This window comes from Theropithecus gelada, chromosome 8, assembly GCF_003255815.1.
Source record: "Theropithecus gelada isolate Dixy chromosome 8, Tgel_1.0, whole genome shotgun sequence".
NCBI lineage: Eukaryota > Metazoa > Chordata > Mammalia > Primates > Cercopithecidae > Theropithecus > Theropithecus gelada.
The window spans coordinates 98637063-98658172 of NC_037676.1; the positions used below are offsets into that span (position 1 = coordinate 98637063).

A 21110-nucleotide genomic window follows, 5' to 3' on the forward strand; every position below is an offset into this window, starting at 1 on the left:
GCCTGGTGCATAGTAAGTGCTCAGAAAGGTACTGCTGACTCCTGTCATTATGATTGCTCTTGAGAATAACATTATAGGATTTTTAAGTGCTGATTTTGTCACAAGCCAAATAATAGGTCATACAGTTTTAGAGTTGAACCTTATAAGAGGAAACTATACAGAAAACTAACGTCCCATTTTATGTCTAAAAGGTTAATTTTATGTTGTTATTTGCAACATAAAAATGAAGTAATATTTGCAAGCCAGGAGGCCACCAAAATACAGAAGTCACTTATGGTGACAAGTCAAGAGCTATCACCTACCATGAGTAAAGAAGAGTATTTGGAAATGAAAATAACTGAAAAGATGACAGTTTTAGCCATGAGTTTCCCAATGACTTGACAAAAGGTGATGGTTTCATATTACCTGGTGGGGGATCCTGGTTTATAACCTTCACTGTGACTTTCTGAGAAAGAAGCAGCTGATTTTGAAAAGGACTATAGGTATTCCTTACTGTCTGAGCCCTCACTATTAGAACTCAGAAATCAAACAGATTTAGATGAATTTTCAATAAACCCCTAACCATCTGAGTTCTCACTACCTGCCATCCAAAACGCAGGAACCAAACACATTTGGATAAAGCAGAGTCTCTCATGAACCAAACTCACCATCCGAACTGCCACCTAGGAACTGATAGATTTGAATGGTGGGGGGTACTTGTAACTGATTTTCGTAATAAGAACTTGACTCATCCAAAGAACGTAGTTAAAATATGTTTCAGTGTGGTCTTTTTAAGAATATATAGATGATTTTAGAATGAATTCAGGAATAAAAATTACAGTGGAATATTTGCCTCAGATAGGATTCAAGATTGCAAGCAACAGAAGCTGACTGTGCTCATTAAAGAGCCTGTTAAAGACTAGGAGTGGCTCACAGTGTCATAGGCTTGCTTGGAAACCAGCCATAGTCTGAGCTTCCAGAAACAGGCACCACCCCCAGAACTGTTCTAAGGAGGAAACCCCAGCGAGCGTGGGCTATGGTCTGCCCCAGTGTCACTTCTGCAATGGATTCTAAGGGAGTGCCACTTTGGATGGCCACCACCTGACTACTGCCCCTACTGGCCAGGGCTAGAGAAACAGAGAGAGGAGAGCTGTGCCTACTCCCTTCACTGTCACTAGCTCCTGAGGCCAACACTGGCATGAGTGCCACTGCAGACCGACCCCTACCTGTAAAGAAGGCTGGGAAACAAGCTCTGGTGTCTCTCCTGGGGACATGGGATTCATAACGTTGGAAATTCTGCAAGTATAGGAAGGCTGTTCAAAAGGCGTGGGCAGCCCCGCATAGAACAGGTACTCACCAGAATGGTGCTTTTCCATAACTGTGAGGTGTAAGGTCAAGGCTCAGCTTGCTTTCTTCTCCCTCTTCTGCTTTTTTACTGAAAAAAGAGAAAGTATTGGCGTATCACTTGTCGTAAGGGAAAGTTTTGTCCTATGAGACTTTTGTTTCAGTTGTGTGGAATCTGCTTGTGTCTGAACTGGATTGCCATGTCCGAGGTGTTTTGTTAGCACAGGTCATAATCAAAAGCCGCACGGTGTTTCTTTTTCCTCTGTTATTTTTCAGTCTCTCTCTCTCTCTCTCTCTGTCTCTTTCTCTCTTTCTCTCTCTCTGTCTCTCTCCCGCACACACACATATGCACACACACACACACGCAAACGCACGCACACAATGATGACTGTGTTGTCCAGAACCTCTTTCCCTTGAGCTCCTGGACAGCTAGGACATTTTACTTGTTAAAGTACAATATGTATCACAGACACTTAAGCCTGGCCTGGTGACCCACTCACTGTTACAACATTGTTTCCATTGGAAATTACGTTCTGACTTCTCAAGACAAAGCTTTAAAAAAATCTCTGTTGTGAAGAGTGGTGCCTGTGATGATTGTGGTGACAGTTGTTATAATGTGGAGAAAACATTTTAACCAAACTTTGACCTCAAAGTGTTTATGTGACAAAGAAAACAAAACAAAACAAAACAAAAAACACTTTTAACAGTAGAGAGCTTTATCTTATTGTTATCTGTATGGAGATCAGCAGCACCTTAAGTTTTAGCCTTCTCTGAAACCAGTTCATTCTAACTTTATAATGTTATTTATCTGCAGGTCCGTTCACTCGACCTCATCCAGCCTTATGGCGAATGGTTTTTGGTGAGTTTCCATTAGCAGTGTAAAAGGTTGTTCTATTTTTTAAATCTTTTTTTCTGTTCATCACTTTAAGACTTTTACTTGCCACTCTTAATAGTTAAAACTTTTTAACTATTCTAGCTTTTTACTTTTTGATGTTCCTAATATACGTGGTTTCTTAAAATTATTTGACACAAAATGAAGTGTTGATGATGACTTAAATTCTCTTACACGTGAACTGTTTCAACTCCACATGCCTCCTTATGTTGCTGTCTCTTAATGTACACAGGATTTGACTTAAGCAAATATCTCTAGTTTTCCTTTGTGTGTTTTCATATTGGTTTTTACTAGTGCAAGCCCAAGTACCTACTATGAGCACATTTGTCTTGTGAGCATCTGGGAGGGAACGAAAACAAAGCAATTCAATTTCTTCAGTGTTATGAATGAGAGAGAACTCGGAAAGAGAAAGACTTCTGACAAAGAACCCTAATTTAAACTAAGGGTTACAAATAAGCATATAAATATTGGATGTCTTATTTTTACTTGATTTTGTAGTCTAAATAGTGAAATCACCTAAATGGATTTAAAATGAATCTTCAGAACTTTGGATATTGGCTTCATCTGGCCTAAATAAGTCACCAAATGAATCATTTAAGGTTTGGTAAATGTAATGTTACGTAAAAATGTACAAGAACTCTAAGAAATTGCTATTTTGCTAAAGACTGCCTATTGTTCTTTCAGTCTTCAGAGCTTCTAGGTAACTCTTAGCCGCTTTGAATTGATTGGTGAACTTTTCACTCAGCAGCCATTCAATGAATGTGCTGTGTAGCAGGTGCTGCTCTGGGCCCTGAAGCCACCAGGGAAGATCAGACAGACAGGAGCCTGCCCTCAAGGAGCTGCCCTTCCACTTGGAGACAGAGGACAGTTAGTAAACAAACTATTACACAAATCAGTAATCAAAAAATATCACCTATCCGAAGTTATTAGGAAGCTAGTTAAGACCAGGGGAGGTGACAGGAGCTGGTGTCTGCTTTAGCTTGGTAAGTGATGGGAGGCCTAAGGGAGTGATGCCGAGTCTGAAACTGTCATACAAAGAAGGATCCAAGCCTGCAAAGATTCTGGGGGAGGAGAGCATCCCAGGCAAAGGGAAAAGCTGCTAAAATGGCCCACAGCTAGAAACCACTTCCAGGCCAGTGTGGCCCAAGCATAGTGAGCCCTGGAAGAAGAGTAGGAGAGAGGTCAGAGAGTCATCGGGCACAGATGTAATCATGGGGACTGTGGGCCAGGGTACAGAGCAGGGCATGAAGGGCAGGGGGAAATCACGGGAGGGTTTTTCCCAGAGTGACCTGATTCCATTTACATTTTCAAAAAGACAGTCCCGGCTATAACATACATACCTCCCATTGATTTAATGGTGCTGTTTGAAGTTATAAGTTATTTTCAGCTAGTTGGACACATCTGAATTCTTCCTATTTCAAATGATCTATGGTAGGTAATAAGCAGTTTTATTTCCTTCCTGAGAGCCTTTTGGGAGCATGGAGCCCTTTGATAATCCGATGAGACCTATAGATAGACCATTCCCTATGTGTGCACCCATGGACATTCACCATGCATGGTTCTGCATATAGTGTCCAGGGCTTCACATACCTCGAAGCCCAACCGAGAACTCCAGATCGAGAATCCCTGTACCACAGATTCTTTCTGTCCTAATGTAATTATTCAAGAGGATCATAATTATTAAAAAGTGTAGTGGGGGGCATTTGTGGTGAAAATTAGTAAAAAATGGGTGGTGCATAAGAGCAAACTGAAGGCAGTTCTCATATCGACTTGCCTAAAAAATGTGCATTCCCTGGGCCCTAGGATGCACAATTATGGGCTGGCCACATACCAGCCGGGCCTCCTTTGAGCTCCCTGAGGCCTGGAGAGGGGTGGCCGTTGGAAGGCCTGGCACCATAGCGCCAGTGGATTTCATGCCAGCCATGGACGTGCTCTCCTCTGGAGTGGCTCACTGGAGATTAGCGCTGAGCCAAGTTTGGATGGACGCTGTGATCCAAGGTCATTTCTATCACGGTCTCTAAATGTCCCGCATTAACATTTTAATTCCAATGGGTTCAAGAGAAAGAGAAACCACAAAACCCCTGGTGATGGTTTCTAAAATCTCTCTAAAATGTATTGGACAGGCTTTTGCCTTCTAAAAGTGCGTTGTTAACATTTCTTTTTTAAATTACACATAGTGATTATTAGGATAGCAATTATGAGATGATAGAACAATGAAATAATGCCTGTAAGGGCTAATGTGGAGTGTAAGTCTCAAATAAGTGGCCCTGGGCCACCTCTTGAACCTTACACCAGTAGTACTGTCCACACACAGCCTTGCCCTTCTCCAGTCCACTTAGTTGGCTTTTTAAAATGTTACCGAGATCATCTTATTTCCCCACTTAACTTACAATCAAATCTGAAACGTTGGCCGTGGCCTTTAAGCCCTGACTGTCACTTCAGGGCTGCCTTGCTCCATTCCCTTCTCTGCTAGTGCTCTAGCCACATATTGGGTCCTAGGCATTTCTCTTTTCAGAAACCGACCTGCACACCGTTCTCTACCTGAATGTCGCGTGCGATCCTCACACTCACCCCACACACCCTTTGCCTCACGGTCCTTCAAGTCTCAATCTAAGTTAGCATCAGTTTCTCAGAGATAGTTTTATGCACCCCTCTCAATCTGAATTAGGACTGTGTATCAGACTATCTCATCAAAGGAAATCCCAGATTATAAGAGGAGTCTTGACAGGCTGTTCTGCAATCTTAGTGTCTGGTTTTGGCAATGCCATTCGAGTCTAATGTGTAATGTGTGTCTGACTATTGGATCTCTTCTAAACTTCAGCATGTTTTTGTTTCTCTCAGGACTCAGTGTGCTCTACTTCCTGTTCCTGGTATTCCTACTCTTCCTGAATTTCGAGCAGGTTAAATCTCTCATGTATTGGCTAGATCCAAATCTTCGATATGCCACAAGGGAAGCAGATGTCATGGTATGTACTTGTCAGCGGCCCCTTGGAGAAACTGGTAGATTCTTTCTTGGGTGTAAGAGGTAGTAGACTTGACATTTTAAATTGTTCCTTCTCTATATTTCCTGTGTAGTTACCTAGAAACCAGGTCTCTGGGAGGGTTGTTGAACTGCATGCTTGTCCATAGGTGATAGAGTCCAGGGAAAGGAAATCCTCTCATTACGCACAGGGGTCTGTGAGGAAGAATACACACCTTATCGTCAGACAGCCTTGGGCGTGAATTCTGCCTCTGTTACTTGGTAGTTGTGGGACTTTAGGCAAAGTACTTGTTAGATTATTCCATTTTTTTATAAGTTAAAATAGTAATACTTACTTGGGGGTTATTGTGAAGTGAACAAAGTAGCATTATCTGTGAGGCCTACTGCGAGGTCTGCCATGGTGCTCCCAACACCCCAGGCTCTGGGTCACGGCGGCTGCCCCTGCACCCATCAGTGTCACCCTCAGCACCTGCACCCTCTGGCCCTGATGCCTTGGTCCTGCCCCACTGCTTGCCACAGAGAGGCCAGTTGTAATGATTTAGGCTATTTCATTTGTTACTATTATTTTTATTAAACCATACAAAAAAATTTTATTCTTGGCTAAAACGACTCTATTTTGGCTTTTACTGAAGAGACTAATTATATGGGAAAAACCAACTATTTTTCTCTTCACTGACGGTGAACGCTTCTGTGACCAGAAGTGTTGGTTTTTCCCACACCAACCAATTCTCCAACTTTCCTGACACCTGGAGTTAGCATCAGATCCCACTAGTTAAGGGCCCAGTTCCATAAGACTGCCCACATTTCAGATGCCACTCGCAAGTCCAGGCTGTCATCTGTGCTTCTGACCAATCAGCTACAAATCAGGGGTTCCCACAACATCCTCCTTGTGAGTGATCATTTGCTATGATGGCTCACAGAACTCAGGGAAATATTTAAGTTTGCCAGCTTATTGTAAAGGACATGATACAGGATACAGGTGAACGGCCAGATGGAGAGGTACCTAGGGCGAGGTCCAGCAGAGTCCTGAGGACAGAAGCTTCTGTCTCTGTGGTGCTGGGGTACACCACCCTCCCAGCGTGTGGATGTGTTCACTAACCTGGAAACTCTGAACCCGAGAGTTCAGAGATTTTTACGGAGACTATCACATAGGCTTGAACTTTTTTTTTTTTTTTTTTTTGACACAGAGTCTCACTCTGTTGCCTAGGCTGGAGTGCAGTGGCACAATCTCGGCTCACTGCAGCCTCTGTCTCCGAGGTTCAAGCAATTTTCCTGGCTCAGCCTCCCGAATAGCTAGGATTATAGGCACTTGCCACTACACCCAGCTAACTTTTGTGTTTTTAGTAGAGATGGTGGTCTCACCATGTTGACCAGGCTGGTCTCGAACTCCTGACCCCAAATGATCTGCCTGCCTCGGCCTCCCAGAATGCAGGGATTACAGGCATAAGCCACCACGCTTGGCCTTTTTTTTTTTTTTTTTTTTTTTGAGATGGCGCCTCACTCTGTCGTCCAGGCTGGAGCACAGTGGCATGATCTCAGCTCACTGCAATCTTGGCCTCCCAGGTTCAAAGGATTCTCCTGCCTCAGCCTCCTGAGGAACTGGGATTACAGGCATGTGCCACCACACTTGGCTAATTTTGTATTTTTAGTAGAGACAGGGTTTTAACATGTTGACCAGGCTGGTGTCGAACTCCTGACCTTGAGTGATCCACCCATCTCAGCCTCCCAAAGTGCTGAAATTACAGACGTGAGCCACTACACCTGGCCCATGATCAATTTTTATTTTTTTATTTTATTTTTTAATTTTTTAAAGACAGAGTCTCACTCTGTCCCCCAGGCTGGAGTGTAGTGGCATAATCTCGGCTCACTGTAACCTCCACCTCCCTGGTTCAAGCAATTCTCCTGCCTCAGCCTCCCAAATAGCTGGGACTACAGGCGCCCGCCACTATGCCCAGCTAATTTTTGTATTTTTAGTAGAGACTGGGTTTCACCATGTTGGCCAGGCTGGTCTCAAACTCCTGACCTCAGGTAATTTGCCCTCCCAAAGTGCTGGGATTACAGGCGTAAGCCACTGCGCTCAGCCCGCCATGATCAATTTTTAACTCAGTCTCCAGTCTTGCTCTCCTTCCCAGAAGATGGAAGGTGGGACTGAAAGTTCTAGGCTTCTAATCATGGTTTGGTCTTTCTGATAACCAGCCCCCACCCAGGAAGTTACCAAGTCACCTCATTAGAACAAAAGATGCTCCTATCACCCAGGAAACTCCAAGGGATTAGGAACTCTGTCAGTAACTGGGGTCAAATAACAGATATTAGAACAAAAGATGCACCTGGCACCCCTATTGGTCAGGAAAATTGCAAGGGTTTCAGGAGCTCTGGGCCAGGAACTGGAGACAAGGACCAAATTATTTATTTATTATGAATCACAGTATCACACTATTTTATATAATAATATGTTCATTTCCAATGTTTTTTAATCCCAACATTTGGTATAGGTTAATTCTTTTCTGAAAAGGAGAACAGGAATTTGGGCCATAGATGGGCTTCCTTTGACAAACAAGAAGTAATACAAAGGGACTTAATAAAAGGTTCAAGAAATAATCATTCCCCCATAGTGACACTGGTGAAATCCTTCTTAGAGTGGTATTTAAAGATTGTTATCTGTAAATTTTTTAAGGGATATGCTTAAAGCTAAAATAAGAATGCCAGAAATTATTTATCAGTCTCAGGGGAGAAAGTCTGTTTTGGAATATTTTTACTCTAAGGGAGAGAATGGCAGAGGTTGACTAAGATCTTAGCCTATCATGATGATGATAATGCAGATGACGGTTATGAGGATAATGGCAGTTATTTATTATGAATTGTCTATTTGTCAGACACTGTGCAGGGCACTTTATATTCTACGTAAGCCTCATGCATGCATGCTAGATGTTCATATCACCATTTTATAGAGGAGGAGATGGAAGCTTAAAATTCAATATCTCACTGAAAACACAAGCCGATGGATCTCTCTGGCGTCAAAACCTGTACTTTCCATTTGGAGTGTGCTTCCAGTATATAGTCATAAAAATAAGTGCTTTGATGCTCACAGGAGCCTTAGGAAATAGAAATTGGGAGAAAGATCCCAAATGTAATATTTTCCTAAACATCTTTCTTGCATTTTTGAGCAAAAGTGGTCACATTGCAAAGTAAACTGACTTGCAGGTGGATGTGCTTGTGTGCCTCTGTTGATCCAGTTCTCACAGCTAGTAGGAGGAGATTGAATCGAATAATAATGCTCTTGACACCTGGCTTTCTTAGGAATTTGATCTCACAGAGACATCCAGATGTCACAGTTACAGCCCCCAAGTAGCTGAACCTGGCTTTTAAACTCTAGTTTTCAAGTATTGGCTAAATTTTTCTTGCCAAAGTAAAGCACGAGGCTGTGTTCAGCTTGTAGAGTTCTAACTGGTGCTAAAACAGCCTCATCTTCTTCATCTCTAATCCCATCCCTTTATACTTCTTTAAAGTTGTCTTTTGCAATTCTAAGGACCTATTCATTAGTGGTTCCTTTATGCAAGACAGGTCTATAATTCCTGGCTTCCGAGAGTCCCTACTCTCTCCACTCCTTCATGCTGCTACCCATTCCTAATCTTGATAGACCATGGTCCATGCCTGGTATCACACATTGAGACTCAGACTTCATTTTCTCTTAGAATCAATATTATAAATTAATATTATAAAATATTATATAATATACAAATATTCGTAAAATATTATAAATATAAATATTTATAAAATATTATAAATCCCTTAGAATTAATATTATAATATTATAAATATGATAAATTGGATCACTGAAATCCTATTAGAGGCAGTTTGTTTGTGTAATTGAAAAGTTGCTGCATTTTAAAATATTGATTGTATTCAAAAATATGTCTTTAAATTTCAGACAAGTTTGTAGACTGGGTTGTCTTGAAGCAGCAGTCTTTGGCGAATTAATGCTGACCCCGCTTTTCTTCTTCATAAGACACCGTCCCATGCTGGAGGGAGTTGGGGAGAGGGTGGGCATGTTCCCTGTCCTCTTGGAGCTTGGAGTCCACAAGAAGGCAAATTAAACCAATAATTGTTGGCTGTTGAACCCTAAGACAATTTCAACAGCTTTTTAGAATTTTATTATGAAAAATTTTAAACCTGTGCAAGAGTAGAGAGAATCTATAACCTCATGTATCCATCACCCAGTGTCAGTATTATTGACACAGGCCCAAACTTATTTTACCTTTTCATTCCACATCCTGGATTATTTTGAAACAGTTCTCAGAAATTAAACCTAAAATAGATGGGCTTTTCTTTTTTTTTTTTAGCATAACCACTGAACAGTGAACAGTACACAGTGAGTGTTCACATTTCTGTAGTTGCTTCGTAAATGTTCTGTACAGTTGATTTATTCAAAATAGGATCCAGACAAGGTTTACACATTGTAGTTGATGTGTCTTTTAAATCTGTTTTCATCTGTAATTCCCCCTCATCATTTCCTGAAAGTTTATTTGTCAAAGAAACCACATTGCTTTACTCTATAGGGTTTTTCACATCTGGATTTTGCAGCTGCATTTGCAATATCATCATTTAACATGTTCTTTTTGTCCCCCTGTATCTTCTATAAAGTAGAACTCAGGTGTAGGGACTGGATGAGATTCTAGATTCCAGATCAGTTTTTACAGTGGGACTGCTTCATAGCTAGTGCTACGTATCACACTAGGAGGCACACAGTGTCTGGTGGTCTCTCTTTTTGTAATGTGAAGGTTGGTCATGGTTTTGCGAGGTCAACATCAATTTTAAGATGCATCATCAATTATAGGTATGACTTTTTGGAGGAGAAAAAAAGAAATCTTGGGCTGGGCATGGTGGCTCATGCCTGTAATCACAGCACTTTGGGAGGCCCAGGTGGGTGGATCACAAGGTCAGGAGTTTGAGACCAGCCTGGTGTTTGAGACCATGTTTGAGACCAACATGGTGAAACCCTGTCTCTACTAAAAATACAAAAATTAGCCAGGTGTGGTGGCATGCGCCTGTAATCCCAGCTACTCGGGAGGCTGAGACAGGGGAATCATTTGAACCCGGAAGGCAGAGGTTGCAGTGAGCTGAGATTGCGCCACTGCACTACAGCCTAGGCAACAGGGTGAGACTCTGTCTCAAAAAAAAAAAGAAAAAAGAAAAAGAAACCTTACATTGAAAGTGCTACACATTGTAATATATTGAAATAGTCACCCTAATTCTCTAAACAATACAGTGTGAAAAAGGCATGTCATAGATTCAAGGAAGCACAATCGTTACAAAGGGGACAGCCTGTGCAGAGGCCCTGATTGGGGGTGTGGGGAGCTGGGACCAGTCTGGTACAGAAGGAGTGTAGGGATCACAAGGCAGAGGGCCCTGCCTGAGGCTAAGGAGGCGGCCAGGGCTGAGCCAGCTGGGATGAGGAGTTTGGGTTATTCTAAATGTACGAAAAGGCCATGGAAGGTTTAGAAGCAGAGGAGCTACATGACCTGTGTTGATGTTTTAGGAGGTCAATCAATAATACCTCCATTTCTAGTGGAGTTTGGAAACAGAAACAAGAGTTCAAAATCTCAGATGATTTCTTCCTGTAAGAGCTCAGTGGAGCAGATGGCTTTAGACCTGGGCTGAATTAAGCAAGCCTGGCTTCCCCTCGCCCATTAGACAACCACAAGCTTCTTCTACAAAGCAGGGCCTGACCCATAAAAGTTGCTGCATGGCTGGGGGAGCTGATGAGAACCTGTGCTGTCTGTAGGCAGGTAATTTCCAAAGAGGACCCAAAAGAGGTTGGATCTCTTTCTTCTTCCAAAGTCAGCAACTGCCCCAGAGAGGAGTGAACAGATAGTTGGGCTGGAGACCCGGTGTGTGCAGTAGTGGAGATCCTTCTGCACTGGGACGGGCATGCTACCCAACCCCTTTCTCCCCGCCCTCCTGCCCCAGACACCCTTACACACATGCATGCACATTCCATGATCTGATGATGATTTTCAAGATCTCTCTGTAGTCTGAAGCTGGATGTGAATGCCCAGGTGCTTATTATAGCATCATCTATACTTTGTTATATGCCTGACACATTCCACAGTTTTTGAAAGCTGTTATTACGGAAGTCTAAGCAAGAAATAATAGTGGCAGCGAGATGGATAAAAGAACAACCTGGGGAGGTAAAATGAATAGGACTTGGTATTTGGTTAGGTGTCCAGCAAGCGAGGCAGAGGGTAGGGTTGCCAAGATCAGCCTAGGAGCAGTTAGGAGGTCAGCAGAATCTGTCTTTACCCATATTTTGCTCACAGACATTGTCCACTTGACCCCCTTTCCAGGCTTCAGCTCTCCGCTGTCTTCGGTTAAAGCCTGTTCCTCCTGGTTTCCAGGGTTCTGCCTGCACGCAGCTCTTTGGCTGCTTTAAACGGCAGTGCCCTGTGGCCCTTCCGGGACCAGGACCTCGAGTCTTACGAAGGGGATAACTGGCAAATCTGTTCATTACTAACTATACTGCAAATAGATGGATTGGTCTTTATGATTTTTAAAGTGCCTTCCCACATGTCAAAGCGTAGAAATACTTAATAGAGTATAAAGGCCTCCAGAGTTCTCTGCAAGCTGTGATTACTTTAAGAGTTGCCTTCTAAAAACAGATCGTATCCCTTCCTTATCTAACTCTATACAGTGTATTCCAGAGTAAAGAAGAGGGTGGGGTGGTTGAGACATTTGAGTTGATGGGACGTGGCCATGCTCCTTAACCTAATATATAACCTGCTTCAGCCTAAGGGCATTTCCCTCTGTCAGCCTGCGATTCTCTGTGACAAGAACGTGCTGTTCCAGAGTCCGGGAAGAGACTTTTCATCTTATTGCAGGGCAGTTTGTTTTTTTTTAAGCCTTATCTTGACTCATCCGTATTGAATTTTATCCTCCTTTCTCCAGATTTCCCATTTACATAGCATAATCTCACATCATACTAGTTCTCAAAAAATAGAATTCTTAAAAATGTTTGTTCAGCTTTGCAAGTTGAAACGCATTTTATCTGAGAAGGAAATCTGATGTGTGGTGGGTTTCAGAAGAGACAGGGAAGCTCTTTTGCTCTCAGGAAGTATTTCTGGAACTTAAAACTATTATAGTTTATAGGAATTTTTTTCAGCTGGCTGATAATAGGGGGTGAATATTTGCCAACTCTTACTACTGCCTATCAAATTAATTTTGGGAAGAAAGGATGTGAAATGTGGAGATTCCCGATAAATGTTATATTATCATATTGTCATGCAGTCATATGATAAGATATTAAATTACTTAGAAATATGTATAATCAAAAACAAAGATACTAGAAATGGAACCAAAATTCTTAAAAGCTTTGTAATTTTTAATATTTAAATTATGTAGTATCTGATATATTTTGGGGGAGGGGAGTTCTCTGTTCTTTTAATTACTGAAGTTGGGTGCTTTTCTTCTTTTTTCTAGCATAACTATTTAAGGCTTTACATTTTCCTCTAAAGTTCAATTTGTACATGGTATATTTTCATTATCATTATGGCACATTAAAAAAATTATATTATGATTTCTTCTTTAATCCATGATATTTAGAAATGTGTGTTTAAATTTCCAAATCTATTGGGAATCTTGTATTTGTGCTTTAGTTACTGGCTTTAATATTGTTGCCCTGTGGTCAGATGACATGATCTATGTCATACCACCTCTTTAGGATATGTTGAGCCTTTGTAAAATTATTTTGCTTCTCATTTTAATGCAGCTTTTGCAATTCACAGCAAAGCAGTTTTGATTTATAAACTCAAATACTTGTCCATTTTCCCTCAAGACCCTTAAGTTATTAAAACTTTCTCTTTTTTTTACTGAGCAGGACTTATTAGTTGTCAAGGTCATATCTGTTCTTTTCATTTACCGGCGGAATCCTGGAAGCAAGTTGATTTCTAGAGTTTCACTAATTATTCACTTTTTTATTTTAAATAGGAGTATGCTGTGAACTGCCATGTGATCACCTGGGAGAGGATTATCAGCCACTTTGATATATTTGCATTTGGACATTTCTGGGGCTGGGCCATGAAGGCCTTGCTGATCCGTAGTTACGGTCTCTGCTGGACAATCAGTATTACCTGGGAGCTGACTGAGGTAAGAAGGAGGGCATTGGGGGTTTCCCAGACTGTGCCGTGTGTGTAGGTTATATATAGGAAAAAGTATGTCCGTTAACAGTCGGTTAATCCATTCTCCAGCCCCTGTGGTACAAAATGTATTTAAACCATCCCATAACAATATTTTATACTTCTGTTTAAAAAACAAGCAAATATTAAAAAAAACCTCCTTGTTAACTTAATAAAGTGTACCTTGGTCCTGCAAGTGTTAAAGAGAAACAAATGAAATAAAGCTAAAGAATGAAGTTAAAATTCCAAGTAAGACAAATAAATGGGAATGAGGAGATCTGCTTAGAATTCAATAGATCAGTTGACCTACTAACTAGCTTCCAGTTTGAGATAATAGAATTGTGTGTTCAAGTACTATAAGAGCATCCAGGGTATTTGGTAGCTGCAAAATGGATTCTAAATGTTAGCTCTAATATGTCAGTAATCAAAAGTTTGTTGCATTTCCTTAATAAAAGAATTATAGTCTTGAAAAACTATTAGCAAAATGAAATTTTGGGAACTACCTCTTTATTGTTCTATTATTCTTAATCATTCCCAGTGAACAGCATTTGGCCACATGCACAGTATACTTCTCCATGCTCATCATTGTCCTGACCCTAACTTACAGACGTGTGCCAGCTAGATGTGGCTTCCGTTAATGTGCCTCTCACTGTTCTGGAGGCCAGAAGTCCAAGATCAAGGCATTGGCAGGACTGGTTCCCCCTGGGGCCTTTTGGAGCATTTGTTCCAGGCTCCTCCTCTATCTTTGTGGTTTGCTGGCAGTCGTGGTCCCTGGGCTTGTTGATGCATGGCCCCTTCGTGGTCACGTGGCGTTCTCCCTGTGCATGTCTGAGGCTTCATGGTGTTCTTTTTTTTTTTTTCTTTTTTGAGATGGAGTCTCGCTCTGTCGCCCAGGCTGGAGTGCGGTGGCGCGATCTCATCTCACTGCAACCTCCGCCTCCCGGAGGGTTCAAGTGACCCCTGCCTCAGCCTCCCAAGTAGCTGGGACTACAGGCGTGCGCCACCACACCCAGCTAATTTTTTGTATTTTTAGTAGAGATGGGGTTTCACCATGTTAGCCAGGATGGTCTCAATCTCCTGTCCTCATGATCTGCCTGCCTCAGCCTCCCAAAGTGCTGGGATTACAGGCGTGAGCCACCGTGTCCAGTCCCATGTGTTTTTCATAAGGACACACGAGCATTCCCTTTTATAAGGATACAGGTCATATTGGATTAGCAACTCACTGTACTCCCTATACCTCTCCAATGACTCTATCTCCAAATAAGCTCAAATTCTGAGGTATTGGAGGTTAGGGCTTCAACACTGGAACTTTGAGAGGACACAACTCAACCGATCCATAATAGTGCCCAACACTTTACATATGCCTTCTAAGTCCTCACAACAAACCAGGAAAGGCGGTGTATACAGATTCCCACTGTACAGATGGGGGCGCTAGAGCGCACTGCCTTGCTTCCTTAGGTGAGCCAGGATTGGATTCCAGATGTGAAGCCCACATTCCTGCCCTTACACCACATTCCGCCTCTGAATTCCAAGCGTCTTTGGAACCCGGCTGCTGCATGGGCTTGTGTCAGGCACTTGGCCCTTGTCGGCCTCACTTGCTTCCTGCTTGCACTGCAGACTCGGCATCTGCTGTACCTTCTTTCCCTACTTTCCAGTGCCTGTGGTCGCCAGGCCCTATAGATTTCTATAGAGTCTTCTAAGCACCCAGTTGTCCACTGATGTCTCTTCAGACCTCTGCTCCCACTTGTCTCTAATCCACGGTCATCTCCGTCTGAGTTGCTTGTCTCTTCACTGTTTATTGCCAAATGATCCTCTTTAGACCCCACCAGACCAAGGCTCTTTCCTACTCAGAGCTCTTTAGTGTTTGTCCATTACTCTTTTTTGATACAGAGTCTTACTTTGTTACCCAGACTGGAGTGCAGTGGTGCGATCTCGGCTCACTGCAACCTCCACCTCCTGGGCTCAAGCGATTCTCTTGCCTCAACCTCCCAAGTAGCTGGGATTACAGGCGTGCGCCACCACACCCAGCTAATTTTTAATTTTTAGTGGAGATGGGGTTTCACCATGTTGGCCAGGCTGGTCTCTTAACTCCTGACCTCAAGTGATCCGCCTCCCTCAGCCTCCCAAAGTGCTGGGATTACAGGTGTGAGCCACCGTGCCAGGCCTCCATTACTCTTAAAATAGAATCCAAACTTCCAACCCTGCCTACGAGGCTCCAGGTTCACCGGCCCCTGCCTGCAGCCTCAGCCTCATCATGCCTCATTTTTGCCCTTGGTGCTGCAGCCGCCTCTGCTGTCTTCCCTGCCGCAGAGTCCTCCCCACTGCTCTTCCCTCTCTTCTCGCCCTTCACCTGCTAACAAGCTGTCTCCAGAGCTCAGCTCCGGAAGGCTTTCCCTGCCCCTCCAGTAACTGTGCTCCATCTTCCTACAGCTGGAAATAGAACACCTCGCCACTCTCCTTTGAAATGCTCCTCACATGTTAGATACTTGATAATTGTCTCTTCTGCTAAACCTTGTGCCTCAAGAGGGCAGGCCCATGCCTGTGTATTCCCAGACCCAAGGACTTTGCCTTCTACGCGGCAGATGCTCCACAAATCTATAGTGAATGAAGGAATGCAGCCCCCTCCTCCTTGGGCTTGGGTCTGTGGGGGGCCCATCTCACCCCCAGAACCTGGTACCTTCAAGGAAAGTTTCTTAGGCTGGAGGATGTCCTCCACATCCCACTTTCTCTTGCATAGTTTTCTTTCAGCAAATATGTGTCATGGACTTCTGCTGAAGTTTCTCTCTTCTCTAAGGACAAGAGTTAAGATTCCATCTCGTGGCTTGGAACCTGGGAATACACTTCAAGGGTAGTACCAGGCCCCCAGGGTTAAGAATGCAGCCACAAGCCATCACATGCAGCAGCTACTCTGTAGCTTCTTGACAGCAGGTTCATTAAGAACAAAAAATTCCTCATATTTATAATTTGTTTATAGCTTACAAAATGCTTTCATGAATACTGTTTTATCTTTGTGGTATTTATTATATTGCTTCAAAGGTTTATAATTACAGGCTTGTCTCTTTCCAGAGAACTCCCAGCCATTGTCTTAATAATTTCACCTCCTTACACGGGACCTTCACACAGCAGGGCATGCTGTTCTGAACACAGCAGATACGTCCTTTGTTTTGGACAAATTGATTTCCAGAGGACTTCTGTTCCACCCTTGATCTTACTGTTTCCCTTTCCTGGAATGCCCACATCTTCATCTCCATCTCATGAAATCAGTCATTCTTGTCCTTAATGTTCCCCCTCCAATATATCTTTCTTGCAGAAGCTCTCTCCAGGAAAGTTCCAGAGGCCAAAGGAACCTTCAGCCTCAGTCAGAAAGCATGTTTTTTCCACCATACTCCATGTATGTCACCATTGTAACACTTTCCTCAGTCTATCATATCTTGTGGTTCTGTTTATCTGGATAAACATCTGATCCTAGCACTTTGGGAGGCCGAGGCAGGCGGATCATGAGGTCAGGAGTTTGAGACCAGCCTGGGCAACATAGTGAAACTCTGGCTCAACTAAAAATACAAAAATTAGTGGGCGTGGTGGTGTGTGCCTATAATCCCAGCTACTTGGGAGGCTGAGGCAGGAGAATTGCTTGAACCCGGTAGCCAGAGGTTGCAGTGAGCCAAGATCGCACCACTGCACTCCAGCCTGGGCAACAGAGCAAGACTCTGTCTCAAAAAAAAAAAACCCAAAAATACAACATCTGACTCCTCCCCTTGAAATCAAAACCCTTGACTTCCTTTTCTCTCACCACCTTGCACATCAATGGGCACTTAATAAAAGATTGTCATTATTGTGAATCAGTTGGTGTGAGATTTCCTATTAAACTGTCATGCTTCCTACATCGTGTCATCAAGAGCTAACTGTTCTTTTACAACTTACTCAGTGTTTTACCTAAATATCTAGGGGATATTTTTGAAATGCACAACTTGAATTCTCAAGCTGCTAATTTTGAGAATTATGACAATGCTTTGTTGTCAGGGTTGGAAACTTTTCTCCTTTTCCCCTCCCAGATTCTTGTCATGTTGTCGTTAGCCAAGGTAATTAAGTGGTAGTATTTTTCAGGAGAGACCATCCTTTCTTTAAAGCCCTGTGTCAAAAAGAGAAGAACTGTTTGGATATGTGCTGTTTGTTTGCAAGCCATCTGCAATATAAAAAATAAGAAACAGATTGCAGAACCTGTTACTGTTGGTTATTTTCTATACATTAGGAAAAAATGAAATGTCAACGACTTCTTCTGAAATAATGTATTATTAAAAAGGAAATGTATCTATATGCATGGTAACCCAGTTTTGTTTATTATTTCAACCATGGGTTCTTGTGTTTCTCAGCTCTTCTTCATGCATCTCCTCCCCAATTTTGCCGAGTGCTGGTGGGATCAAGTGATTCTGGACATCCTGTTGTGCAATGGCGGTGGTATTTGGCTGGGCATGGTCGTTTGCCGGTTTTTAGAGATGAGGACTTACCACTGGGCAAGCTTCAAGTGAGTTGCCTTCTTTTTGGATATTAGTCACAGGTTTTCATGACATATATTTAATTGTTTTGGTAGGAATCCATTTTAGTATGGTCTTTGATGATAAGGAATAAATTCCATGTTAATAACTGAAACTCATAAATGATTATAAACCTGATTTCAAGCATTTGTTCAGAAAATGCTCAAACATTTATGATTTTCTCTTTCTCACCCTATGTATTCAGGGGGTCCTAACACCATCCTCTTAATTCAAAAGATTTCTCAAATCTACCCCCTCTTTTATCCCAACTGCCTCAGCCGTCATTCAGACTCCTATCCCTGGATCAATTCGTCTGTTTCCAGGTTAAGTCCTCCAGTCCTTCCCACAACATTGCTTGAGTGATCTTTTTGAAAACATCAGATTAATCATGTCATTCCCCTGTGATGGCTTCTCATGGTCTTTGGTTATGGTCATACATCCATTGCCCCAGTAGGGAGATCCTTTCTCTATACCCTCCTAGGCACCCGAGGGTCTGTTTGTGCACATGCTCCCCTCTCTTCACCTGAGACTTGGCCTGTGTACCCATAGGCCAGCCTGATCATCCTTTTCTTCGCTGACTCAGCTCACTTGCCACCCAGGAAGTTCTCTGACTAGTTTTAAGTTGCATGCCCCACTGTGCTTCCAGTGGAAGACAGTCACACTGCCGGCATTGCTTTATCCTGCTTTGTTAAACTTGCTTCTCAGTTTGCAGCAGGAATCATGCCATTGATAAGGAAGAATAATGACAGTGATAATGAAAGCTGTGGTTGCTTCAATTGTGTTTAAAACTGTGTTTACTTTATATAACAAAATAGCATTTTCCCCCATCATTAAATATTCTTCTAAAACATGATTTTAAAGGGCTTCTTTGTACTTCAACATACAGATAAACCATGTAGTATTTAACCAGTTCCATTTTATGGGCCTTTAGTTGTTTCAAAGTTTTGCTTTTATAAAGAAGACTGGAGTGATCATTCTTGGACATATATCTTAGTGTGCATCGTCTTGTTTTTTTTGGTAAACAAATTCTTAGAAATAGAGTGTACCAATTTATAATCTCACCTGTAATATATATGTGTATCCATTTCACTATTGCCTTGAACTGCATTTTTAAACCTTTGTCAAATTTATCGCACATAAAATTGTGATACTGGATTTCTATCAATTTCTATCAGATTTACCCTCTTTTATTTGTGCTTTCTATAGATTAAGCTTATTAAGACTTTGCCATAAATGTGACTTTATTTTCCATTTTGTCATCCTGTTTTTTTGGTTTGTTTTTTTGAGATGGAGTCTCGCTCTGTCGCCCAGGCTAGAGTGCAGTGGTGCAATCTCAGCTCACTGCAGCCTCCGCCTCCCGGGTTCAAGCAATTCTCCTGCCTCAGCCTCCCAAGTAGCTGGGACTTCAGGCGCATGCCACCACGCCTGGCTAATTTTTGTTTTTAGTAGAGATGGGGTTTTAGTAGAGATGGGGTTTCACCATGTTGGCCAGGCTGGTCTCAAACTCCTGGCCTCAGGTTATCACTCGCCTCGGCATCTCAGAGTGTTGGGATTATAGGCGTGAGCCACCATGCCCAGCCTGTCATCCCCTTTTAAACTAGTTTGTGGTGGATTTTTTATTTAAACATCAAAAATACTGTTAATCTTTTTGTTTAGGTAAATTTTAACTAGTATTTTCTTGTAGTTTCTAGTTTTGTTTGTTTGTTTTTTGAGACAGAGTTTCACTCTTGTTGCCCAGGTTGGAGTGCAATGGCATGATCTCGGCTCACCGCACCCTCTGCCTTCCAGGTTCAAGCGATTCTCCTGCCTCAGCCTCCCAAGTAGCTGGGATTAGCCACCACGTCCAGCCAATTTTTTTTTTTTTTTGTATTTTAGTAGAGACGGGGTTTCTCTGTGTTGGTCAGGCTGGTCTCGAACTTCTGATCTTAGGTGATCCACCCGCCTCAGCCTCCCAAAGTGCTGGGATTACAGGCGTGAAGCATCGCGCCCGGCCTTTCTTCTAGTTCTTTAATGGTTTTTCTTGTTTTAAGTGTTTAATCTGTCTTAAATTTATTTTGGTATATGATGTAAGGAGGAGATTTCACAATGTTTTTTCCATTGGTTAACCAGTTTTCCCCATCCCTTTTATTACTAAACCTTTCTCTGGTCACTGACTTGCAAGGACACTTTTTAATATATTTAATTTTAATTCTAATTTTTATGTATTTATTTTTTTGAGACAAGAGTCTTGCTCTTTTGCCCAGGTTGGGGTGCAATGGTGCAATCTCGACTCACTGCAGCCTCCACTTCCCGGGTTTAAGCAGTTATCCTGCGTCAGCCTCCCCAGTGCCTGTAATTCACAGCTAGCATTACAGGCATGCACCACCACACCCAGCTAATTTTTGTATTGTTAGTAGAGACAGGGTTTCTCCATGTTGGCCTGGCTAGTCTCGACCCCAGCCTCCTAAAGTGCTGGGATTACAGGCATGAGCCGTCATGCCCAGTCACTTTTTAATATATTTAAGACAGCATTTAACCTAACAAAAATAGTAGCCATGCTTCAAGTATTGCTCCAAGCAAGCTTCACAAGCAGTATCTCATTTGAGCCTTGCATCAGTCCTGGGGGTAGACACTGTTATTCTCTTCATTTTAGGAATGATGCGATACTGAGGCTTAGGTTTAGTAATTTGCCTAAGGACACATAGCTAGCAAGCAGCTGAGTCTGAATTTGCACCAGGATGTCTGCTTTCCTTTTTGTTGTTGTTGTTGTTGTTATTTTTGAGACAGAGTCTGTCGCACAGGCTGGAGTGCAGTGGCACAATCTCAGCTCACTGCAACCTCCGTCTCCCAGGTTCAAGCGATTCTCCTGCCTCAGCCTCCTGAATAGCTGGGACTACAGGCACCTGCCATCACACCTGGCTAATTTTTGTATTTTTAGTAGAGACAGGGTTTCACCATGTTGGCCAGGCTGGTCTCAAACTCCTGACCTCAAGTGATCTGCCAGCCTTGGCCTCCTAAAGTTCTGGGATTAGAGGCATGAGCCACCGCGCCTGGCCTCAGGATGTCTGCTTTCTTAAACACTGCTACAATATACTTCACTTCAATATACTTCCTTGTTTTCTTATGTTTATTCTTGAAATTTGACTTCAGAATCATTTTGTCAAGTTCCCAAGACATAAGGCCAACTAATAAACAACAACAAAAACTCATGTTGGTGGTTTTTTAAAGTAATATTA

General features: G+C 42.5%; 1 protein-coding gene across 2 annotated transcripts in view; it reads left to right on the forward strand.

The window, feature by feature from the left end:
* PTDSS1 (phosphatidylserine synthase 1) overlaps positions 1-21110 on the forward strand; it is a 70683-nt gene that overhangs the window by 19928 nt on the left and 29645 nt on the right. Inside the window, exons 3-6 of one of the 2 annotated variants that reach the window (XM_025394084.1) lie at positions 2138-2182; positions 5057-5181; positions 13176-13334; positions 17734-17885. In XM_025394084.1, coding sequence (XP_025249869.1) covers positions 2138-2182; positions 5057-5181; positions 13176-13334; positions 17734-17885 — 481 coding nt within the window. The remainder of the gene's footprint in view (positions 1-2137; positions 2183-5056; positions 5182-13175; positions 13335-17733; positions 17886-21110) is intronic. The other variant, XM_025394085.1, reaches the window with a different exon arrangement.